Here is a 21,450-nt window from a genome sequence, read left to right on the forward strand (position 1 = left end):
TTCGAAGTCTGCACGGTTGGCAAAGCAGTTGTCGGTTGCACCACTGTCGATGTATGTTGGGTATGATTGGGAGGAAGCAGTACTTGTTGTTGCGAGAATCGTACACGAAGCATGACCGTATATACCCTTGTCCAACCCCCCTCCCAGCGCACTCAGAATGGAAGGATTCCGCCCGATGCGTCTGGGCTTGTCATTAGGGGTTGTTGGTGGTATGCCAGGCTTCATACCTGAAGACGTGCTGTATTCGGAGAGGGCGAACGTTGCGAGTGCGGTTGTCTTTGCTTTGTTCTTCAGCTTAAACCACTCGGGGGCTTCATGCTCGAGCCTGCCTCCAGGGCTGTAACATCGGTCTGTGATATGACCACGGCGCCCGCAGTTGCCGCAGACAGGGATGTTCTTGGCCTTGGATATACTGGTGGCGGCCAGTGCTTTTGTGAGCGCGTCCGTAATAGCCGTGGTTACTGCATCTGGGAGTGGGGTGGATGTTGCGAGAGCGTTGGTGACAGAAGGGGCTTGTTTAGGCTTGACGACGCTGGTCCAGAAGACGAGCAGCATATTGCGGACTTCCTCGAAGTTGGTTTGGCCATTTGCGAGCAGGATCACCGGACTCCAGATTCCGTCGGTCGGAATTGAGCGAACGAGAATGGTTGCTAATCGTTCTGAGGAGATGTCGCATCCGGCGTCGTTCGCCGCTTCCGAAAGGGTTTGGAGGTTTGCAACGTGTTGCTCGAAGTCGCCGCCAATGGTAAACTTTAGTGAAAGTAACTCGTTCTCGCGTGCCGATTTCGTGAGCTCGTGGGTGCTTCGGAACTTGGTGGTTAAGTGCTTCCACATCACCACTGCGGTCATCGTCTCCTTGATACCATGCGATGTCGGCGACACGATGTTGCCATAGATGAGCGCCGCAATCCAACCATCTCTTTTCTCGTACTCCTCGTCATCGACCTCTTTCACAGATGCTCTCTCCTGCGCGGGAACCAAGTCTGTGTCGATTGTTGCGCCTGCGGGTATTGTCTTGCCGGTTATAACACCAAGCCATCCTTTGGCGCGAATGGCAACCCAAACGCGACCACGGTATGCTGTCCAATTGGCTGCTCCTGCAAGCCGGTCTTTTTCTTCAAAGCTCGGGACACTCGGGGTCGACGAAGCCATTCAGACTCTTAATCTGTAGAAGAGTATACTCAGTCGCTATAAAGGAAGAACGACTCTATTATACCTGTAGAAGAGTATACTGTACATTGGTCAATATATATATATTGTAAGGATGAGAGTGCACCGTACCTCAGTCGCTATAAAGGAAGAACGACTGAGGTACGAAGCTTTTGATCCAGCCTATATGTACTGAAGCACGCCACCACATGGTCGGACGGCGATCTCCCATTCTCTTCAACATGGAATGGTGGTCAAGAGCAAGTAGCGTTGACAAGCGATCAACACTCCTTATTCTCTACCACCACTCTCGATGATTGCAGTTTCTACCACTCATAATATGGCTCCTGGAACACTTTCCACTCATGAAAACACTCGCATCAGCCTGCGCGTCGACGCCCATGCCACCATCTCTGGAGGGAAAAGTTCAGGAGGCGAGGTGGTATGGTACCAAGGTGCGTGGCATGAATTCCAATATGTCTCTGTCTTACTCCATTCTCCCCAGCGTGTACATATGAAAGCAACCTCACCTATCCTCGCCGTAAGCCTGAGCTGCATTCACCAACTCAAGTACTAGTATATCGATCCACGAAGTTTACGCCACATTCGACCAGCTAGCAACCACGCGCATCCGTATTGAGCACCAGTACATCATCCGCTGCCTTGGCCATGAGAAGCATCGTGTATCCTTGGATACAGATCTCTTTTGCTGGCTGAGCTTTGGCGCAATGAATAGGGACACTCTGGCTCCTACTATATCCCTTCTCGCACGACTACACTGCTGCATGTGAAGCCGTAGCACAAGGCCCTCTCCAAAGACGCGGTATTCGCTCCTTACACATTGCCTTTTGACCAGTACGGTGAATCCCACTTGTCGTTTTTCGAATGATCTTACTGACTTCCATTTCTATCCTAGAGAAAGGAACTTGTTTGTTTTCGCTGGAGCAAATTGCAGCGACCCACCACTTGTTAAACGTGGATACCCCACCCAGCTCAAGTAAGTCCAGCGTTGTACCACCATCTATGATGTTACCGGACATAACTTAACGCAATCTGTCAACTCAAGAGTGCGATAACGAGGTGGTTAAAAGTTAACATGACTTGAATATCAACTGGAATGTGCACTTTACTACAATCACAATGTCGACGCGAATGCCGTGCCTCCAGCATGACAATAAACTACATCCACGCGCTCATAACTTCGACGAAACCATGCCCAACACTTCCACCCCAAAGCCCGGTCAAGAAAAGTTAAGCGGAGGGAGGCCAATGAGATTCGGTCCCAGGTACGGTCGAAAGGGCAATATACGTCCCGCTTGTCGCGATTTATCGTGGATTTGCGTGGCACGTGATCTGGCCATTTTGGGAAGGATGGGCGTCCTTGACGGTGTAGATGGCGAATGCTGGCGCTGGCACGGGATATGAGATGAAGACTGCGAAGGCGGAGGGGAAAGATGCGGTGATTGGTGAGGGGCGTGGCTGTTTCGTTTGGCCGTAAGGTGGGGAAGCGCTTGTTTTGAGGCTTGCAAATGATTTGCTTCGGGAGCCCGATTCGTCTTCCCCGACTCTACCCAACCACCTTTCCGACCTTCCTGGTCCAAACATGAGCGAGAATGGAATGTGGATTGTCCAGTAGAGTTTGAAGGATCCAAGCATGACGTTAGAACGAACACTATCTTAAAAATGGGTGTGAGGACACACATTCAAGCAGTGAACAAGGCAGACGCACTCTGGGAACTCTTTATTATCCACCATTGCATGCATGCACAAGGGCGCTTGAAAAACTGGATTCAGATGTCGCCAAATAGACACGCGCTGACGACGACCAGACGAGAAGAATGACTGGCTGGGTGTATCATAGAAGGGGTTTCTCGAAAAATTGACGCTGATTGCCAATCTAGAGGAAGAAGGGTCGGTTAGCGAAGGGCGGCAAGAGAGAACAGTCGCTTGACGCACCAGTCGGGCAGCTCTGCGTTCTACCGCCAACTTCCACCACTCTCGCGGGTGCAGCCATCCTTTCTGACCATGACAGTCGGGGCCATAGCGTGTGTTGCAGTCATCATCGATGCTCGTGGTTAAGAAGAAACAAGACACGCATGACTGTCACATCCATCGTCGTTTGGCGCTAACCACTATGCGTGTCGTTCTCCTCTTGAGCTATGCCAAGGGCCAAGGCTATTACTCCGACTCTGACCTTTCTGGCAATTAATTCCAGCCCCTAAGCTCGCGCCTGACATCTTGAATTCTTGTGAGCTACTAATTGGTACAGCATGTCCAGGTTCTGGTACTAGTACGAGATCGGTCTCTCACTGGACAGCTACATGCTTTTTCTCCTCGCACTCACATCGCTCGCGCCGAGAAACGACACGCTGGCAAACGCCTCGCCTGCAGAAGCTGGCTGCAACGACATCCACAATTGTAGGACTTTATACGACATCATCTGGGGCTGCTTGGTGACCGTCTTTGCCTGTGTCTGGGTTTCGGTCCACCCAAATGTCCCAAAACGACCCGTTATCCCTGAACCACCCGACAACAGCTGCATTTGGGTCCGGCTGCGCTGGCAATGTTTCTATGGGACAAATGCTTTCCGGGCCCGTCTCAAACTGATGCTGGCAGGCGTGCTCGCACCGGAGCTGATCGTTGGGCTGGCGCTGAGACAGCGGGCGATGGCAATGAGATTTGCTTCGGGTGAGTGCAAGCTATTTTCTCTATTTATAACGACTCACGTTTGGTCAATGTCAAGTCCTCAATGTTTCGATAACACATGGGTTTTTCATCTGCATGGGTGGCTTCGTCGACAACGACGGCCACCCGCTCGTCTCTTGGCAGCAGCTCATCGGTCGGCAGATACCGTTTTGGGCGATTGGTGGCACGAGTCACAGCCTGGATGCCCTTCGTCGGATCTCCCGGAATGCCATCCGCGACAAAAGCAAGGGCGACATTTACACCAAAACCATTGCATTCTGCCAAGGCCTCTGGTTTATCCTCCAGTCCCTGACGCGGCTGGTGCAGCGCCTGCCATTGGCCCAGCTCGAGGTCGCGACGCTCGCATTCACAGTGCTCAACGTTTTCACCTGGGTGCTGTGGTGGGACAAACCGCTGGACGTCACTGAGCCAATCGTCATCGAACCACAATACAAGTCCGTAGACTCTGCGTCCATTAGCGGCAACACGGCCCAAGTGTCCAGCCCGACCAGTACCATCGGCACCAAGTTCCTCCGCATCCTCGGCATTCCCTTTCGCCAGGGCGGGGATCCATTCGACCCGACACTGGGATATGGCGTGCCCACCTTTTGGTATGCAGCATGGAACGATGCGTCCTTCCAAATGGAAGAGCGGTGTCTCTTCCAGGAGTTGCTCATTGCGGGCCTATTCGGTGCTATTCATTGCGCGGCCTGGAACGCCGCCTTCGCTTCCACTATTGAAATGTGGCTCTGGCGTGGCGCCGCGCTGTTGCTCGCGGTGATTCCTCTGGCGGCTGTCGCGCTACTCTACTGTGACATGCGGAGCTCCAGAGACTATCCAGACTACTGGTTGCCGACATTTATCAAGTGGTCGCTGCTGCTTTATGTTCCCAGTCGTCTCATCACGTTACTCATCCCACTAATCACGTTGCGCACTGTTGAGCCATCGCTTTATGTGGATATTAGTTGGAGTACCTACATTCCCCACTTGTAGTATGTAGATCAACTTGAAGAATATAATATCAGTAGGACCATTAGAAAACACATCCATCCATTCATCTGGAGCCCGTGCGTACTAAGGTGTGTTCAGTGAGAGGATGTAAGTCAGTATACCAGTGGCCATTGAATATCTTCTGGCCAAGCTTCGTTGGTCAAGACGAAGTTTTGATCGGAGTGACGCCACAACACTGGTTGTCTTCAACCACCACTGTCTTCTTACCCTATCGAAAACAATGCAGCCGAATAGCGTTGGAAATACTTGGGAGATCTATCGCTCATCTCGATGGGTCCTACGACGCCTCGGTTCTGCCTCTTTTCGCCACAAATGACAAGTCGGACTTCAATGCAAATCGTTCCAGACCACAATCAACCCCAACGCACTAGAGGGGCGAGTCCGACCCCGATGAACCCAGTGGTGGAGAGCTGCCGCGGGGAGAGTGACTTCGCCATTGACTCGGAATTGGAGAGAGGAGCAAAGAGCCAGGCCAAAGCACCACCAATATTGGGCACTATCATCAGTGCGTCGTCTTCCTCCCCTCTGCCTCGTTTAGCTCACCTCTGCCCAGTCTGCCACGCTAAACCTGTACCGGCCCACAGCGCAGTGGACAATGAGATTTTGGCCCCTCACAACACCTCGGGGCGAACTCTTAACTTCCTCCTCCTCAAGTCATGCTCCATTGCTCCGTCCCACTGCATCACAAGCCGTTGTCTTCGAATGCGTTTTTGGCTGGTGCCGGGAGAAATTGGTGTCTTGAGGGTGTGGCATTGGTTGGGCTCATTCTGAATCCGAATCTCCTTTTCCCCAACCGAACAACTTCCACTCGGCAATCCACATGCCCAGCGTCCAGCGTCTGGATACTGGAGTCATACTTATGTGGCGGCTTGTAGCTGGCAAGGAACACATGCCTCCCATCTCGCTGGCGGGGAACGTTGCTGTACCTTATGCTTTCATGTATACTGCCGCAGTATGTGTCTCTCGCTGCATCTCTTACTCTTTTTGACACAGTCGCAGACTCGCAGGCCCGAGAAAATGCCCGCCACACTCAGCTAACCCGCCTATTGTCCGGTCCACACCTTGAATATCAGCTGCGTTGGACACCGGGGGACCGCGGTATCGCTGTGAATGTCGTTTGAGGCTTCAAGCTCAATTTTCACCCGGCCTGGTCACCGTATGGCCACAGAAATTGCTTTTCGGTGGTCGTATACATGCTACGCAGATTATCAGCCCATGTTTTGCTCTGTCTACGAGATTTTGAAATGCTCTAGTTAGGGGAAAACGACGCCATCTACATAGCTCCTGTGTTGTCGCTATCATGCATTGTCGCGCTCTGACTATGCTGGGTCCTCCCGGTAACTACCCTGTCTTGTTTCTCCTGGCATCGGTTGATTCCAATTCCTAGAAGGCTAGAATCGCCTTTCTTCTGCCTTGATTTTCGTCCCTTGGATTCCCGCTGCAGTACAAGTGGGAAGATTCGGACCACCAGTAACTCTCGCCTTACCGTGGCATACGAAGAAAACAGATTTTACAAGTCTGGCCCAGGATGATTCCCCCTCCGCCCGTCGTGCCCATAATCAACTCATGGAATACCCCCGCCACAGGCCATCAACGGAGTCGGTGTACTCCCTTCCCTTCCCTTCTTCTTCCCCATATCACAAAACAACAACTACAAAGCTTTCCGAGCTTCTCCTCACGCGAACTCCGCTTTTCATCATCCCAACGTCCCACTGTCAAGGAGGTCGAGTTTTCGGTCTTCATTCTCGACAGATATGATTCCCGCGACCCGATCTACATCTGCCCTGGCACCGCCCTATGGCGAAACATTAGTCTCAAGCTGGGTTATCCGTGGAAAGGTCGGCGGCGGGCTCGTTCTTGCAGGTAGCTCGCAAACGACCAAATGCACTTTTCGCTCCTCAATACTGGTCTACAAGACGAGCGAGACTATGTACTATAACCGGAACCTCGCACCGCCTCTTTTGAAGACTGGCGTCTCTGCTCTACGCTCAAATTGAGCCCGAAGCAAAACTTGACTCAAGCAACGTGGATTACATAAAGAAAGTGAAGCAAAATCCTATGCCAAGACATTTTACTCGCAAGCCCTCTTGCGCCTGCGACTCCCAGTCTGTTTCTGTTCTTTCCCTTCTTCTCTCAACTGACCGCAGCCAGACGGTCCTGGAAGAGCTCCAACGCAGCTTGTATGACTGCTTTGGCGTTCGACTAGTCGAGTTACGCTATTTTGCCTAGCGAACAAGCTGCGATTGTCTACGTTGACCGTCTTGTACTCTTTCATATCCACACGTATCCGCCAGCTATGTAGTACGAAACAGTGCTAGTATAAGTATGTGCCTATGCGATTATGTACTAGTATGAGGTATGCAATGCTGATATTACGCTAGGATGTTTGGTCAAGGAGCAGTTGTGGATGAGCAGGCTGCCCGCATGGATAGACACTGTAATCGATGAAACTTGGAGAGTGTCGAGAACCACCTGAGCGACGCCGACGCGTCAGAAAGAACAGACGCTGGAACTTCTGTTGGGTTCCAATTCATGCATGCAGGCCGGACAACTCCTTTTCACATTGTTGCGAATACAAGCGGCAAGAAAAGCGACGCCAAAGGTGGTACGACTGGAGGATGTCTTCGGGATCCAATCTGGGTCCCAAGTACGCCGGAGGTCGATGATTCAATACCAGGTGACAGTACCGACGGTTTTTCATCTAGGCCCTTTGAACAAACAAGTCCTGAGACGCAAGATGCCCCTAGCGGTTGCGCGAGGCAACGCACGCATCGCCTTTTCTACGACATGGCGGGCATGCTCCGGCAGACCGTGGGCGCCTTCCTGCACCTCGTGATCGAAGTGCCACGTAAAGCAGAGCACGCGCGGGTGCGCGCCGAGCGCGGCGTCCAGCGCGGCGAGCGATGCCCGGTCAAAAGGGTCCGCGGGCCACTCCGTGCTATGCTTCGAAGGGAGGATGAACGCAAAGGTGACTCGGGCCAACGCGGGTGCTGTGCTCGGCGCAATGATATCGATGAAGGGCCGCGGGAGGTGCTTCGTCCGGGCGCGGAGCGTGCCGAGGTGCAAATACAGCTCCGTGAGGAGGGGAAGGGAGGCGGGAAGGACTATCGCGCGTTGTAACGAGTGTTCTGGTGGTAAAGGCGATTAATGACTAATGATTTAGAATTTAGCAGGCCTACTGGTGAAGGAGAACTCGAGATACTCCAGAGTCTCTGCAGCGGTTTGGCAGAGAGCGATGTCTTCCTGCTTGCCAATGGCCTTGATCGTGAGGCTGTGGAGAGAGCGGCAAGGCGCTTCGAGCTCCGGATGGCGCGAAATGAGCTGCAGAATAGCTGGACTCGCCAAGACCGATAGGCCTTGCAGTGCGAGGCCGGTGAGAGGAACCGCATTTGTCGGCTGTTGTTCATCATGGAGACGAATGCCGCGGAAGAGGCACGTATTCGCAGCGCTGAAAGCCAGACCGACAAGGTCTGGCGATAGCTCATAGTGGGTTACGTGATGCAGGCCTGGTGTTTGACGGGCAGAGACCCCAAAGCGCTCCAGCTTTCCCCTTCGCAAGCTACGATGGGCATCCAAGAATAGGCGGACCATGTCTGCACGGACGAGAGCCTGAGCACCGACCGGCATCACGATCGGGCGGAATGGATCGAAGGGGTCATCGGTGAACGCGACCTCCCGTAAGCGCGCGAGCTTCTCAAACGCCATGCGGGCCGCAGTGAGCTCCGACTCCGCCTGCAAGTCGTTGAGCAGCACGGTTATCGTCCGCGTATACGCTGCCAGATGGGGTGCGTGGGCCCAGAGCGCTGTAAGTTCGGAGAAGACGCGCCACTTGGAGTCTCTTCCGTTGATAGTCGGCCGAGAGGAAACGAAGAGGCGAGCGAAGAGGCGTTTTTGGCAGATTGGAAGGAAACTGGGTGCAGCGAGGGAGCATAGCTTGAGCGTTCCCCACTCGGTCTCTGGAATAGCACTGATTATGCGCTCAACGAGCTCGACGGGAAGGTCAGGCATAGATGGTGGAAGTGCGAATACAAGAGTGTATAGTGCATGATCGATATCATATGTGATACCTGATGCCTTCCCGACTCTGACGTTCCACAGAAGTCACTAGGATTCAGGGATTACAAAGGAATGTCTGGAGACTCGTTTGCTAACCCGAAACGAACAAGAATGGCAACAGCGGCAATTCGGAGTGGCTACGAAAAGCACCTTCCAGTTGTTGCGTGGCGCGAATTCGAACCAGCGAAGAAGCACCCCGAATGTTCCAAAACCACCACTAGCCATCCCGCAAAAGCTTCGTACCGCCCCAACGCAGCGGTCATTTCACGATGGCTTGAAATGCGGAGCTGGTCTGGCTATCTAGAAACCAAGACAAGTGAATATGGAACAGAGGGACAACGATAATAAGTTGACGCGCCTGCATCCATCTGAATAACAGTCCGGAGAGCAACCACCCTCCCAGTCCGGCCAGCAGCGCCTATTTCGAAACGCCAGTTTACGAGCAGTGCATGCTTGGCAATAGAGGATTGGATTGGATTGCTGCATGAAGAGGCTGTTTGGCACAACTTGAAGGGCTAAATGAGCACCAAGATCGAAAACATTGGAGAAAACACACTCTTAGCCGATGTTCCTCTGTTTCCCTATCGCTGGGAACTAGTGTGGTTGTCAATGATGCGCAGTTTGGAGGGACGGCGGTGGCGGCTTGTGGGGGAGACATAATTGAGCAAGAGAAGCCAGAAGGCAGGAGAACGAGGGAAAAAATACACACATTGACATTGACTTTTCCCCTGCCCTGGTGTCAGCCGAAGCGATTCGGTCACCTGCGTGAGCGTTGGTCTGGTGGTGCATGCACAGGGTGTATGTATAGCATTCTGAGCAGGATCGAGATGGTCAAGAAAGAGAGAGTGATGTGTGACGCGCGACGATCTTCAAGTTTTTCACTCCTACATGTACGAGGACTACTACAACAATGCTGCCCATGCTCTCTCTCTCCTTCGTGGCCGTCGCCTACACGACCCTCCGCTCAACAGCGCCGCCATCTTGGAGCTCAGAGAAGAGGCAGAACGGGTCGAGAAGGCAATTGACGAGCTCAAAACCCAGCTACAACTGCTCGAAGATCGTCTCGAACTGCTGCAGGACGATCTAAACACCGTGATTTACCCTATCAACACACTCCCTGCCGAAATCCTCTGCCACATATTCGCGGCAGCGGTGTCGTCTACGCCTTCCCTCGAAATCCACCACACACTGTTGCAAATTACCGCGGTCTGCCAACGATGGCGGCGCACTGCCATCGCGGACCCACACTTGTGGACGCATCCCTCCTACTTCATTGGCGAGCGCCGCGATCGGCTTTCCAAGCACTTCCTACAACGCACACAAGGACTTCCAGTCGCACGCGAGAAAACCGGATATACGCTCCCTCGGTCCATATTTGATTCCGCTTCACAATGGGAACATGCATCTCTGTCAAGCACCAAATGGCCCTATGACTGGCCCGCCGACTCAGGCGCCATCGACTTCCCTCGGTTGAAAAAGTTTGCTTTCGATGCTTGGAGTCCCATAGAAGCAGACGAGCACCCTGAATGCCCCGTTACTTGAGGAGCTTTCTATCAGCAGTCCCAGCTTGGCATTACCGCTTTCATTCCCCGCACATCACTTGCGGAAACTCACGCTCCTGCGTCCGGCAACACACAGCGATACATTTTCTCTCCTCGCTGGGCTGACAGCCCTAGAGGAGCTGTCACTCCCGCCACTCCACCAAGAGATGGAGATAGTAGCATCTATACTACACATGCCCCGCCTGTCGACCTTGTCGTTGTTCGGAGATTCTAGCACGTCCCTCCTCCACCATCTCCTCTTACCCGCCTTGACAACACTCCATATTTCCGAGCTCGAGCATATCAGCATCGACTTCGCAGTTGACCGCTGCATCCGGCGCTCTGCCGCGCAAGTGACTTCTCTCACTCTGGGGACACCGAGAAGCTATGATGCGTTCAGCAGTCTGCTGAGCTCACTCGTGGTGCAGCAGGTCAGATCCTTAACGGTGACATTATTCGACATGAACACTGACGAGGCGCGGAAATGCGCTGCGGAGCTCGGACAACTCCACATTCTGACCGCGCTTGAATCCTTCACCCTCGCTATCCCCAGCTCCGCGTCGGGCCCCGTCAACATCCGGCCCTTCTTGGACGGGCTGGCCATGCGCGCTGCCAACGCGCTTGTCGCTGGCGCGCGGAGCGAGATGAAGCTCGCCCGCTTCATCGTCGAGTTTGCGCCGTATGGGATTCCACCCGGCGATCTCCGCGACTTGAAGCATCTTGAGAGAAGGCTGGGCCTCAAGGTCTCGATGCCAAACGGCCATCCGACGCGGGGAATATGGGAGGCCAGAGAGCTTGAAGGGGATGAGGGAACATTGTCGACGTCCGACTCCTGGGAGGGATTTGGTTGACTTAACGGGTTCATGGTATGAGATCCGAGTCTACTACATCACTATTCGATCAGAGCCATTATTATTATTGAGGGTCCATTTTGACACCTCGCGAGTTGGCAAAAACTTAAAAGAGAGGATATCGCAGTCCGACATCCCCAGTTCTGTGGTGTTTGGTGCCAACTTGAAGGAGGGGCGCCGCTCGTATTTCCTGAGTGTCGTTGAAGGGGGGCAAAAGTGAGAACACTGGCAACGATCCAAGATCAAAATTAATATTTCTGTGCACTAAGTACTAGTATAGCAATCAATCGGTCAGATTCGGTCGGGACGTCTCTACTGGTGAATGACTGCCAGTGTCCCCCGAGGCGGCGAGCTCCCCCCAAATATTTTCACTAGCTTCAGAGAATCTGCTTCCTTGGTTAATGGGCCCACAGCCCGTGCTGCTCGGAGCGCCGCATCCTCCAAAAAAGACATAGTCATCCGCAACGGGACGACGATGGTGTACTTGTAAATCCCGACTGGGACGATCATGATGTGGAGCACCATCCGCCCGTTACTCCGCCGCGCGCGGTCGATCCAGTCGTCAAGCGTGGGGATGTCGCGGAGCAGCTCGTCCCGCAGAGCATCGCTTAACTCGGTCGCGGGTTTGATTATAATTTGGTTGATCTTGGGCAAACCCTCCCGGTAGTTTACTATCGTCAGCATAACAGGTCGCGGGTCGGCACCCGCACGGGAGAGTGTCTTCACGGTTTCAACACGGCTAAAGCCCCCAAAGCAGTGAAACTCGGGTAGGTTGTCGCGGTAGAAGGTGTGCAACGTGACGCGGAAAAACGCAAGTTGGGCGCGCGAGAACATATTGTGCAAATCTGCAATGTGGTGGTGAGAACGTGAACTAGAGGGTAAAGACTAACTGGTGTATTCCACTCTTGAGGCTGCACATGTTGAACGGTGGTTGCCGTCGCGCCAGTCACTCTTTTGGCATATCTTGGAGCAGTACCGGCGTAAATAACAGCCCGAGCATCGTTTGAAGTTTGCCCGTCGACCGATGCGGTTGCACTGTTGGTTGAGGACTAGTGAGCCAAGAGGTAAAAAGAAGGTTCAGTCAAGCTCACAGGGGGGTGATCACAAGCGGCAGCTTGCTCCAGCAGTCGCTGGCGACTTTTGACGAGGATTTCCTCTTGACGCGAAGCCCATTCTTTTAAAGTAGCATAGATTGGAGCCAGTGGCGAGGCTGGATTATTCAAGATCTTTAGCAGACTGGACTTTTCAATCGCATCCAGTGATGCGCTGATGAGGGGGAGCGTGGATCGGTACAGCAGCCCGAGGGGTACTTGACTGCTGAGCAATCTCGTCAAACTTCCTAACAGCAGCTCATCCGGGAGGAAACGCGCGGTTTCGAGCATACGAGGAAGAGCGTCGAGGCGGAGTGCTAGACGCAGCGCACGAGGACCGGTAGATATGATGATATTCGTTACGTCGACCACTGAGCAGAGTGTCTGAAATGCGGGAGCAGACTTGAATGATGACAATTGAGAGTCGCTTTCCCGTTGTAAGTCCATAACGGTGCTCAGTATTCGCAGGACGTGTGACATAAACCCATGTGCGAAGAGATTGTCTCCAATATCTCGGCGGAGCGGGTCGCGTTCCATCATCACGTTGTTTGCACGGACGAGCAACAGCAAAGGATGAGACAGGAAAATCACAAGAGTGGGCGGGTGGGTGCGGATAAGTGGGAAATTGTCCCATGTGAACTCTATGTGGGCCTTGATGAGGCAAACAAGACTGTCCACCGTGCCACCAGCAGCGCCGATGAGGATGTCAAGTTTCGTCGAGTCAATGGATTGTGGAGACAGGAGTATGCAGCTAAGGACGAAATCGATGTCGGCATAGGGCGTGGCTCGGACACCTTGCGACCAGGCACTGACAAGGAGAGAGAGGAAGGTAGGTGTCGTCCAAAGCTCGTTGGTCTGCTCGTCACTGTGATCGGTTAGGTTATCCTTCATCCATTTGCTTTCCACCAGACGACCAAATCGCAGGAAGGAAACGAGCAGCTGCGAACGAGAGAGGTCACTCTTCAAGTTGATTATCCTTCCGAGCATGTCGTCTGCCGCCAGATGGTCGTGGAACTTGTGGATGAACTCCACCCATTCGATGACGAGGGGACAAAGTTCAACTATTTCGCCAGGGAGCTCTTTCTCTGTGGTTGACACAAACAGGCTGTGTAGAACTATTAATGCCCTTCCGATGCAAGCCTTCGTAGTCTGCGAAAGTGTCTCGAGCTCGGCGGCAGGTGGTATACGTGTAGGATCCAGAACGGCAAAGAAAACGGCGGAAAGAGCAGCCCGAATGCCGTCGTCGTTCACGGTCACAAAGCGATGGGTGAACTTCCGGTATTCAAAGTCGGAGCAGTCAGGACGGGTGGCGGCGAGTGCAATTTCCTACTTGATTGTGAGCCATCACAGCTTTGAGAGGCATGAAAGCTAGTGTACTCTGAGCGTGCTTGGCAGCTTGTGGAGGCGCTGTATTTGCTGGTGAACGAGTGGATGCATTATCCATGTGGTGGATCGAATTGAGAAGTGTGCACAGCCACTTCTTCCTTTTCTCTTACGGCCCACTACTACAAACGTTTAACGGGCGCAAATACGCACACGACGTTGTCCCTCGCCTGCATCTCGAGAGCTGTGGCACTGCTGAACGAGAAATGGTGAAGGAATAGGGTGGATTGAACGCTGTCAAACTGTTCTCGGGAGTGAATGCGTTCCTTGTGTAGAGCTCTGGATAATGGTGACTGGTGCGCGAAACCACATTTTATCGTGGAGGTCTGGGCTGACTTTCTTCTACTCCAGATACCCATAACCCTTGTCTTTGCCGCCATAAACTGCCACACTCCTCCTCAACGCGAGGGCAGCAAAAGGACGGACATCATACCGCTGCTATTATCACTCCACTGGATCTTGGCACATGTGCTGACATTTGGGGCCGGATTCGCACGGAGAGATGGTGCGTCTACGCAGTGCCTTAAACAGCTTCTAAGCAGATTTTTTAGATCATCTCATTTCGAAGTTTGCAGACCGCAGAGTGTGTCGATTCTCAATGACATAGGCGCTTGCCTTATCTCAATTCTTCTACCAGTCCTTCCTCCCGAATTCTTCTTCCACCACAACAACGCATGTCTACTTTGGGGAGCCTCCCAACATCCTTGCTTTGTCTAATACCCAATGCAAGACGAGTCTTCGGACCATTGAGCAACTACAAGATCCCGGAGATGGACCTATCCACCTCAAAACCACAACGTTGTCACCGGGAAATGGCAGAAATCTGCATCTGAAAGAGCTTTCGCGCGGACAGACGAATTGCGCTTCGGTCAGGGCCCGACATTGAGCCCCACACCCCACACGCGCATTTGATGCAGGATGAAGAGACTATTCGGGGTTTTTGGTGCGTGGCGCTCACCTTTTCTTTCGCTTAACTTATCGTCGCTGTCTATTTTTGTCGTTTAGACATCCTAATGCTCTTGCGCTGCTAGCAAAGCCTTGCTGGCTAATCCCAAGACCATTTCATCGCGGAAATCGCGATTCGCCAGCATACTAGTGTGTGAATTCACTCTACCTTTTTTAATGGCATATCCAGACACATACCCAGCTCTTCTTCCGGATAACACAGTGGCTCCTCCATCCTTTCCTTTCACGCTGCCACGCAGGCGGTGCGACAAACTCCGCACGGTGGTGTCGAAAATGTGCGCTGCTGCCACTGCATCTCTTCCATTGACCTTTGCATTGCTCTTGTATAGTCATGCACTATTCTTTTCTTCGTAACGGCATACCCACCTATTACCGGGGGTCCTGCATCAAGGTGTCGATGCTAAACGGCCATCCAACGCGGGGAATATGGAAGTCCAGAGAGCTTAAAGGGGACGAGGGAACATTGTCGTGGAAGGGATTCGTTTGACTTGATCTACTTGATCAGAGCCGTTACAATAGTTTGAGGGTCCATTTCGACACGTTGCGAGTTGGGTGGCAGTATGACATCCCCAGTTCTGTGGTGTTGGTCGTCAAGGAGTTGCGCTCGTATTTCCTGATTCTCGTTGAAGGGGGCAAAAGTGAGACCACTAAGTACCGTCACCACATGCTTTAGAACAAATCACGACATTTTTTCAAGTTATACCGGTAATGGTACGCAATTTTATTGACCTGTACAAGTTCAATCAAGTAAGCCCAACTTCCACCACCAGCCGACCCTGCTCCGCCTTGCGGCGCTGTTGCAAGAACACAGAATGCTTCGCGAGCTGTTTGCGCAGTTGGAGACCATGGACGGTAAACGTCCTCTGGGCAACGCCGGCGGATTCGATAGGGGGCACGTTGCCCCAGTACTGGACGAAGGACGTAATAGTGTCCAATAGCAGTTGGCGCTGTACGTATGTCGGGCCGCTGCCATGTTGAGCCGACGACAGCAGCAAATCGTCCAGCCCGTATGTGATCTCCTTTAGACGCGCAAAAACCAACTCGCTGGGCGCTGTGCTGTGCTTTAGACGCGGGACTAGGTTCATTACTTGGGCAAGCAGCTGGTAGTCATGCCGAGGGTATACTAGGTGGGATCGTTCTTTGAGGTCCAGCACGGCGAGGGCGGGGAGGTTGCCGAGCAGACAGGCGAGGCTCTTTGGCGACTCGGATGCATCAGTGATGTAGTGCAGCGCAAGCCTTGTTACGCTTGCATAGTGCTGTGCAAGGTGGTGGCCGACAACTTGGGGGTCTCTCCGGAAGGTACAATTGTTGTATATGGTGAGTGACTGGAGAGCGGGCGGCGCCAGTGCCTCCAGCAGGAGATGCCAGTATTCGTCGCGGCCATCGACCTTAAGCGCCTCCAGCCTGAGGCCTGTGCGGATGACTGGATCTTGGTGGGTTGTTTGCCCGAGGAGGCGGAGACTGACAAGTGTAAAGAGCTCAACGGAATTAAATACCCTCCCGGGGTCTGCCAAGTAACGGAAAAGTATTGGCTTGCTGGTACATGCGAGGGAGTCCAGCTTCCACCAATTGATGTTGTCCAGAATCACCTGCATATCGGGCTCCACAGGCTTGACAAGCGGGGCACGCGTTCACGCGTGGAATTGTGCTGGAAACACCTCAATGGATGACATTGGATGGTCGCTGAAGTCCGATCAGCCGATGATGGCCGATCACGGAGGAGTGATCCGAGACGCGACTGGGCGCGACTAGACACACTGGCAAGTACAGAGCGCCCTCAAATGCGAAGGAAAGAGGGACGAGCCCTCAAAAACGGGGTTCTGGGGTGCAAACCCTCAAACACGAAGATGAAACAAGGTGGCTGCGGCAGGGCATGTTTCAGAAAGTGGAGGCACTGTTGGGCAGTGCGGACAACCCCAGATTCGAGGGTGCGGGGAGCGCTGCGGAGGCCGAGGACCCTGCTGATGTAAGCAAGGGGAAAAGGTATATAATTAGCAGCTTTTGTACCTAGAAGACAGTGAATCGTAGCCCCACCTTTGGGTTAGATTTGGCTCACCTCTCTGATGGCAACAACGCGATAAGATAACGATAAGATAACGATTAGATAAGTGATCTCGGACCTTGGACTTGGCAACAAACGATATATTGGGACAACATATGAAGACAGAGACTTTCCGTCAACACTTGGACATACTAAACCTGTGGTCTATGTGATTAGATGAAGACTCCACTATGCACAGATGCACTTACCTTCATGGAACGTCGCCCTCTTTGGATTGAGCGACCCATGTTGGAGCTGTTTATGCCATTCTTGGTGTGGCAGTTGATGCTCTTGATGCTGGTGGTTTGGCTGTGCACAATAACAGAAAATGCAACAAAAACAAGAGAAAACATATCAAATATCAAAAACATATCAGATGTGACTGTGACTGTGACCACTACTGTTTTGGGTTTTAGTGTTGGTTTTGGGTTATGTTCATTTTGGAGTGGTTTGTTGTTGGGAGTATGTTTGGCTACAAGAGGCATACTCTGTGTGTCATACCTGCTCTCCTCTACATCCACACCCCCTTCCTCTCCACCCAACTCAACAACCCCACCACCACCACCTTCTTCATACCATCCACCATCAACACCATCATTGATCCCATCATTACCACAACCACACCTACACCCACACTTCTTATCCAACTTTGTCATCACCCTCATGTTGCTCTTATGGGTTGCAGCATGGATATACTTTCCATGGAGCCCCGAACACATCAACCATGATTTGTGTGTTTTGTTTGTTTGTGGAGTTGTTTCCGCATTCAGCATTGCTCGCATTTCCTGCGTTTCATATGGAGCCCACCGCGAGGGGCTCATCCACAAGAACAATAATGATGATCACAAGTTGAAACCTCCTCCATACACCCTCTCCAACACTTTTCAACCCCAAGACTCTGGCAGTCATCCTCCCTACTCACTTTTCAACCTCTCTGAATTTCTCTTGAAATATTCTGAAAAACATACACAAAAATTGGAAAACCCACAAAGACCCCAAAAACATCCAGAAAAATATTTGAATGAAATATCAGAAAAATATTCCAAACTCTTTGCCTCTGATAAATTATTATTTTCTGAAGGGTTGCAGGACAATTCTATCTCCATATTTATGGCAGGCCACTCCCGAATACCCCGTCCGAAACAGGCGCCAGTCCACACAGGGCCTGGTTCCAACACGCGAACTCCCATGCTAATGCCACCATTCCGCATTCCGAGACCCTGGGAGTCTCATCGGCCAACATTCAAATCGGATTCGATTGATGATCTTGCCGATTTCCTAGAGAATATGGGAACAATTTTCGAACTCGGCAGCCTTGCCGGACACCAAGAGCGGAAGGTCTTGATGACTAGTTATTTGCCAACACGGAAACGCGAGTTTTGGCGTGAACTACAGACTTACGCACCGGCCTATCCATACAATGCCTTTGAAGCGGAGGTTCAAGAATTATACCCCGAATTAACACGGCGACGCAATGGCCAGCTGGAGGACTTGAGAGAGTTGTGTATTGAATATGCCGGAGTGACGCTCAAGGAGGAAGGGCGTCTACGACGGTTCAGCCGACAGTTCCAGGTTTTGGCAAAGAAACTACAAAGGGCACCGTCAGTTTTGACGAATCGTGAAGCGTGTCAGCAATACCTGTGTACGCTGCCTGCAGCATCTGCCAACCAAGTCCGTCAGGGGTTACAAGACCAACAAGTCAGTCGATTTGTCCAAGAAGAGCTCGGTGTCCATGTCGCACCACCAGACAGGCGACGAGAAGATCCATATTCGTTGGAGGAAGTAATTCAGGTTGCTGAGCGGCTGGCAGCAATGGGAGACTTACTGGATATCACGAACATTAACAAAGAGATCTCCCCAGCGGAGTTTTACGAATCAAAGCCGAAGGATGAAGATCGCAGGCAGCTTCGAATGGATGTTAAAGTCAGCGGAAAAGACGCAAGCAGCAGTGAGTCAGCGTTCAGACCACCTCCGGGCACGACTCGCAACTACACCCCGGTGGTACCGACGCACCACAGACGAGCAAGATCACGTTCCAGGCTTCATGATGTTTGGGGAGTGGGTCCAGCACTGCCAATGACGAATATCAATGTCAATGACACAGAGGAGAAGCCACCGGTGTACCGAGAACAACAGCGAGAACCAGTCAATGTTAATCCAAGGTCACCCGGTGATCGGAGGAGTGAAGCTGCGAAGGTTGAGCACCATACTAAGAAACAGAAGAGCCAGCAGCCAGGACTTAGCGCTCGTGAGCACGAAAGAATGGGACACACCGTTAATGTGCCAGCAAGAACAAGACCTTTCATTGCCAGCGGACACATTGGTAAAACGAGCCTTCCGAAGGAGCAACAGTCACACGCACAAACTAGCATTGGATTTGACTGGGAGAACGGTGGCGGCCAGTTGCCGCAGCGTCTTGCGAAGGTCCGCATATGGTTCCAGGCGGAAGGCGAGGATCCTGTCGACGTGTACTCACCGGAAAACGGCCAGGAAGATGAGACGATATCATGCTGGGCTTACGAAAATCGAATTGGGCCGGATTTGACCCAAGATGAGCTGGGAGAAGGACGAATTATGCTGCCGAAGACTGCGCTGGCCCGTGAAGCGATAAGTGCTGGAGGTATGGAAGAATCGACTGCATGGGACGAAGATCATCAAGACCGGACCGGCCGAGAGATTGAGGAATTGAAGGAGTCCTTCGGAAGCGTCCGCGATGAGCTGAAGTCGCTCTGGATAACGGTTAAGCGGCTTCAAAATGAAGGATTCTGCATACCGAGAGGCTTAGATGACAGCACCAATGCCGCACTGGGATTTCTTGAAGATTCACATGCACGGATGCGAGATGCAATGGAAGATCTGCAGGAATGGTTGAATTGGATAGAAGAACACGAAAAACGGCGAAATCGCGCGGTTGGCATTGCCGAAGACAAACGGAAGCCACCGCTTGCGGACAATATCAAAGGCTGTATGAAGGGGAAGCATAGTGAGAAGCAGTTTGAGATGCGCAGGGTGAACAACAACGACATGCGCGATGATCTTGGGAGCGTCCGAGGCGAGTTAAAGTCGCTCTGGAATGCCATAAGACAATGGGAAGGTGGTAGAACGAACACACCGATAACTGTAGATGCAGAGACAACAGCAGTGTTGGGACATCTCGAAGACTCCCACTCGAGGCTTCAGGATACAGTCGATGAGTTGCATAAGCAACTGCGCATATTCAAGACGTCAGACGGACAAGGAAGTGAGCCCACGACTATCCTCAATGGCCAGACCGAGGGAATGCTCCAACGAATGGAAAATCTCGAGCATTGTGTTGAAGTGCTGACCCGGAAAATAAAGGAGCAAGAACTAACTGCACAAGATGACATCCATGATGCTTTCAGGCAGCTCCAGAGTCAGCTCGAGGCACTCCAAGTCCAGGCGGTCAAGCTTGACGACTTGAGGCAGTTGAAGCTGCCGCGGGCTGCCGTTCGCCACGGGGGCCCGCTGCGCGGAGCTTGCCGTCCTAATTTATGATCTGCCGCGTGTCACATTGCCTTGCAAATCCCCCCAAACAGGAGTGTCGGACTTGGCCATCAACGCCTTCAAGTGTCGCAGTTGGGTAAATTTTCATTATTTTCTGTCCATCAATTACTGAAAATAGTATGTGTCGTACTTGAACTAAGGTGTCGTGAGTGTCGAGGATGAAATATCCCGCGCCAGTCATGGCTGCCCCAGAGCATGACCCGCAGCGGATGGCCATTGGACAGCTCCAGATGACGCAGTACGGCTATTTGCGCAGTTCCAGGCGTCTGGAAGTAAACCGGTTGATCTTCTGTGGATTCCATGTAGACAGCAATTGTTGTCCACAGCCCCCCGGTTGAGAGGACCACAGTATTCCAGGCACGGCAGACAATGCGCAGGGCATAGTGCGCAGTCATGCTCGCCTTAAATAAGGAGCCCCGGGAGACTGTGTCCATGCGAATGAGCCCCCGGCGCCAGTCATCCTCAGAAATCTGAGCAGCCAGGAAGACACATTCGAAGATAGCGCCCCAAATCTCGAATGGAAGAGAAGGACCATGGCGAGGCCCTGATGTTATAAGAGCGGACGACGACATTCAGCAGTGCCAGCAAGCTAACTGGGCGGGCGTATGTGTGGATGATGAAAAGACGAGGAAATTCGCAGAATGATCCCGCTTCTGTACAAGGTTTCGTCTCAAGACGAGACGGTACAGTGACACCATATGATACCTGGAGGCACATGACTTATGCCCTGGGGGTTTGTGGAGTTTGTTACTGGAGGTTGTGCAAGGTTGTCCCTCAAGTTGTTAATATTTTGTGCCTCCGGGGAGTAGCCTCACTTCCCTTTGGGTATCTAGGTAGATGAGACTTCAGGAATAAATATTTTAGACTGCAGGAACTGAAGGGAAATGCCTGTAGGCATGTTCTCAAGGTTCCTCAAGGTTTCTTGATAAAAGACCCCCAGTGTCTTCAAGGTACATGCCTGTGGTTCCAAATAATATTATCCTTCAGTATCATCTTATCTTACACTCCAGGTTTTTTTAAGGTTTCTCGTCAGGGATATTCTGGCTTGGAACGGAGCGTGACTATAAGCAGCGTTTTTTATGAACCACCTCATAACTCTTGCAAGCTCTTTGGCCACACAGCAGACAGAGCTTCAGGCTATTTTGCTTGTA

General features: G+C 52.3%; 4 protein-coding genes across 4 annotated transcripts; 2 read left to right on the forward strand and 2 right to left on the reverse strand.

The window, feature by feature from the left end:
• Positions 1 to 2,475: 2,475 nt before the first annotated feature.
• MIND_00906100 (uncharacterized protein) lies at positions 2,476 to 2,909 on the reverse strand (the record flags this gene model as incomplete). The annotated part of the gene is made up of 2 exons (XM_037365702.1): positions 2,476 to 2,825; positions 2,879 to 2,909. 2 exons carry the CDS (start codon positions 2,907 to 2,909, stop codon positions 2,476 to 2,478), a joined length of 381 nt encoding a protein of 126 aa, XP_037217114.1.
• A 561-nt stretch (positions 2,910 to 3,470) lies between these two features.
• On the forward strand, positions 3,471 to 4,827 carry MIND_00906200 (uncharacterized protein; the record flags this gene model as incomplete). Its single annotated transcript, XM_037365703.1, has 2 exons — positions 3,471 to 3,837; positions 3,893 to 4,827. The coding sequence occupies 2 exons, from the start codon at positions 3,471 to 3,473 to the stop codon at positions 4,825 to 4,827; spliced, it is 1,302 nt and encodes a 433-aa protein (XP_037217115.1).
• Positions 4,828 to 5,115: 288 nt separating this feature from the next.
• Positions 5,116 to 5,616, forward strand: MIND_00906300 (uncharacterized protein; the record flags this gene model as incomplete). The annotated part of the gene is made up of 2 exons (XM_037365704.1): positions 5,116 to 5,350; positions 5,399 to 5,616. The coding sequence occupies 2 exons, from the start codon at positions 5,116 to 5,118 to the stop codon at positions 5,614 to 5,616; spliced, it is 453 nt and encodes a 150-aa protein (XP_037217116.1).
• A 5,989-nt stretch (positions 5,617 to 11,605) lies between these two features.
• MIND_00906400 (MYND-type domain-containing protein) lies at positions 11,606 to 13,830 on the reverse strand (the record flags this gene model as incomplete). The annotated part of the gene is made up of 4 exons (XM_037365705.1): positions 13,762 to 13,830; positions 12,385 to 13,710; positions 12,184 to 12,328; positions 11,606 to 12,138 (listed from the first exon to the last, which is right to left on the reverse strand). Exons 1-4 carry the CDS (start codon positions 13,819 to 13,821, stop codon positions 11,606 to 11,608), a joined length of 2,064 nt encoding a protein of 687 aa, XP_037217117.1. The 5' UTR covers positions 13,822 to 13,830.
• Positions 13,831 to 21,450: the final 7,620 nt, after the last annotated feature.

This window comes from Mycena indigotica, assembly GCF_014461135.1.
Source record: "Mycena indigotica strain 171206Taipei chromosome Unknown Mind.scaff0008, whole genome shotgun sequence".
NCBI lineage: Eukaryota > Fungi > Basidiomycota > Agaricomycetes > Agaricales > Mycenaceae > Mycena > Mycena indigotica.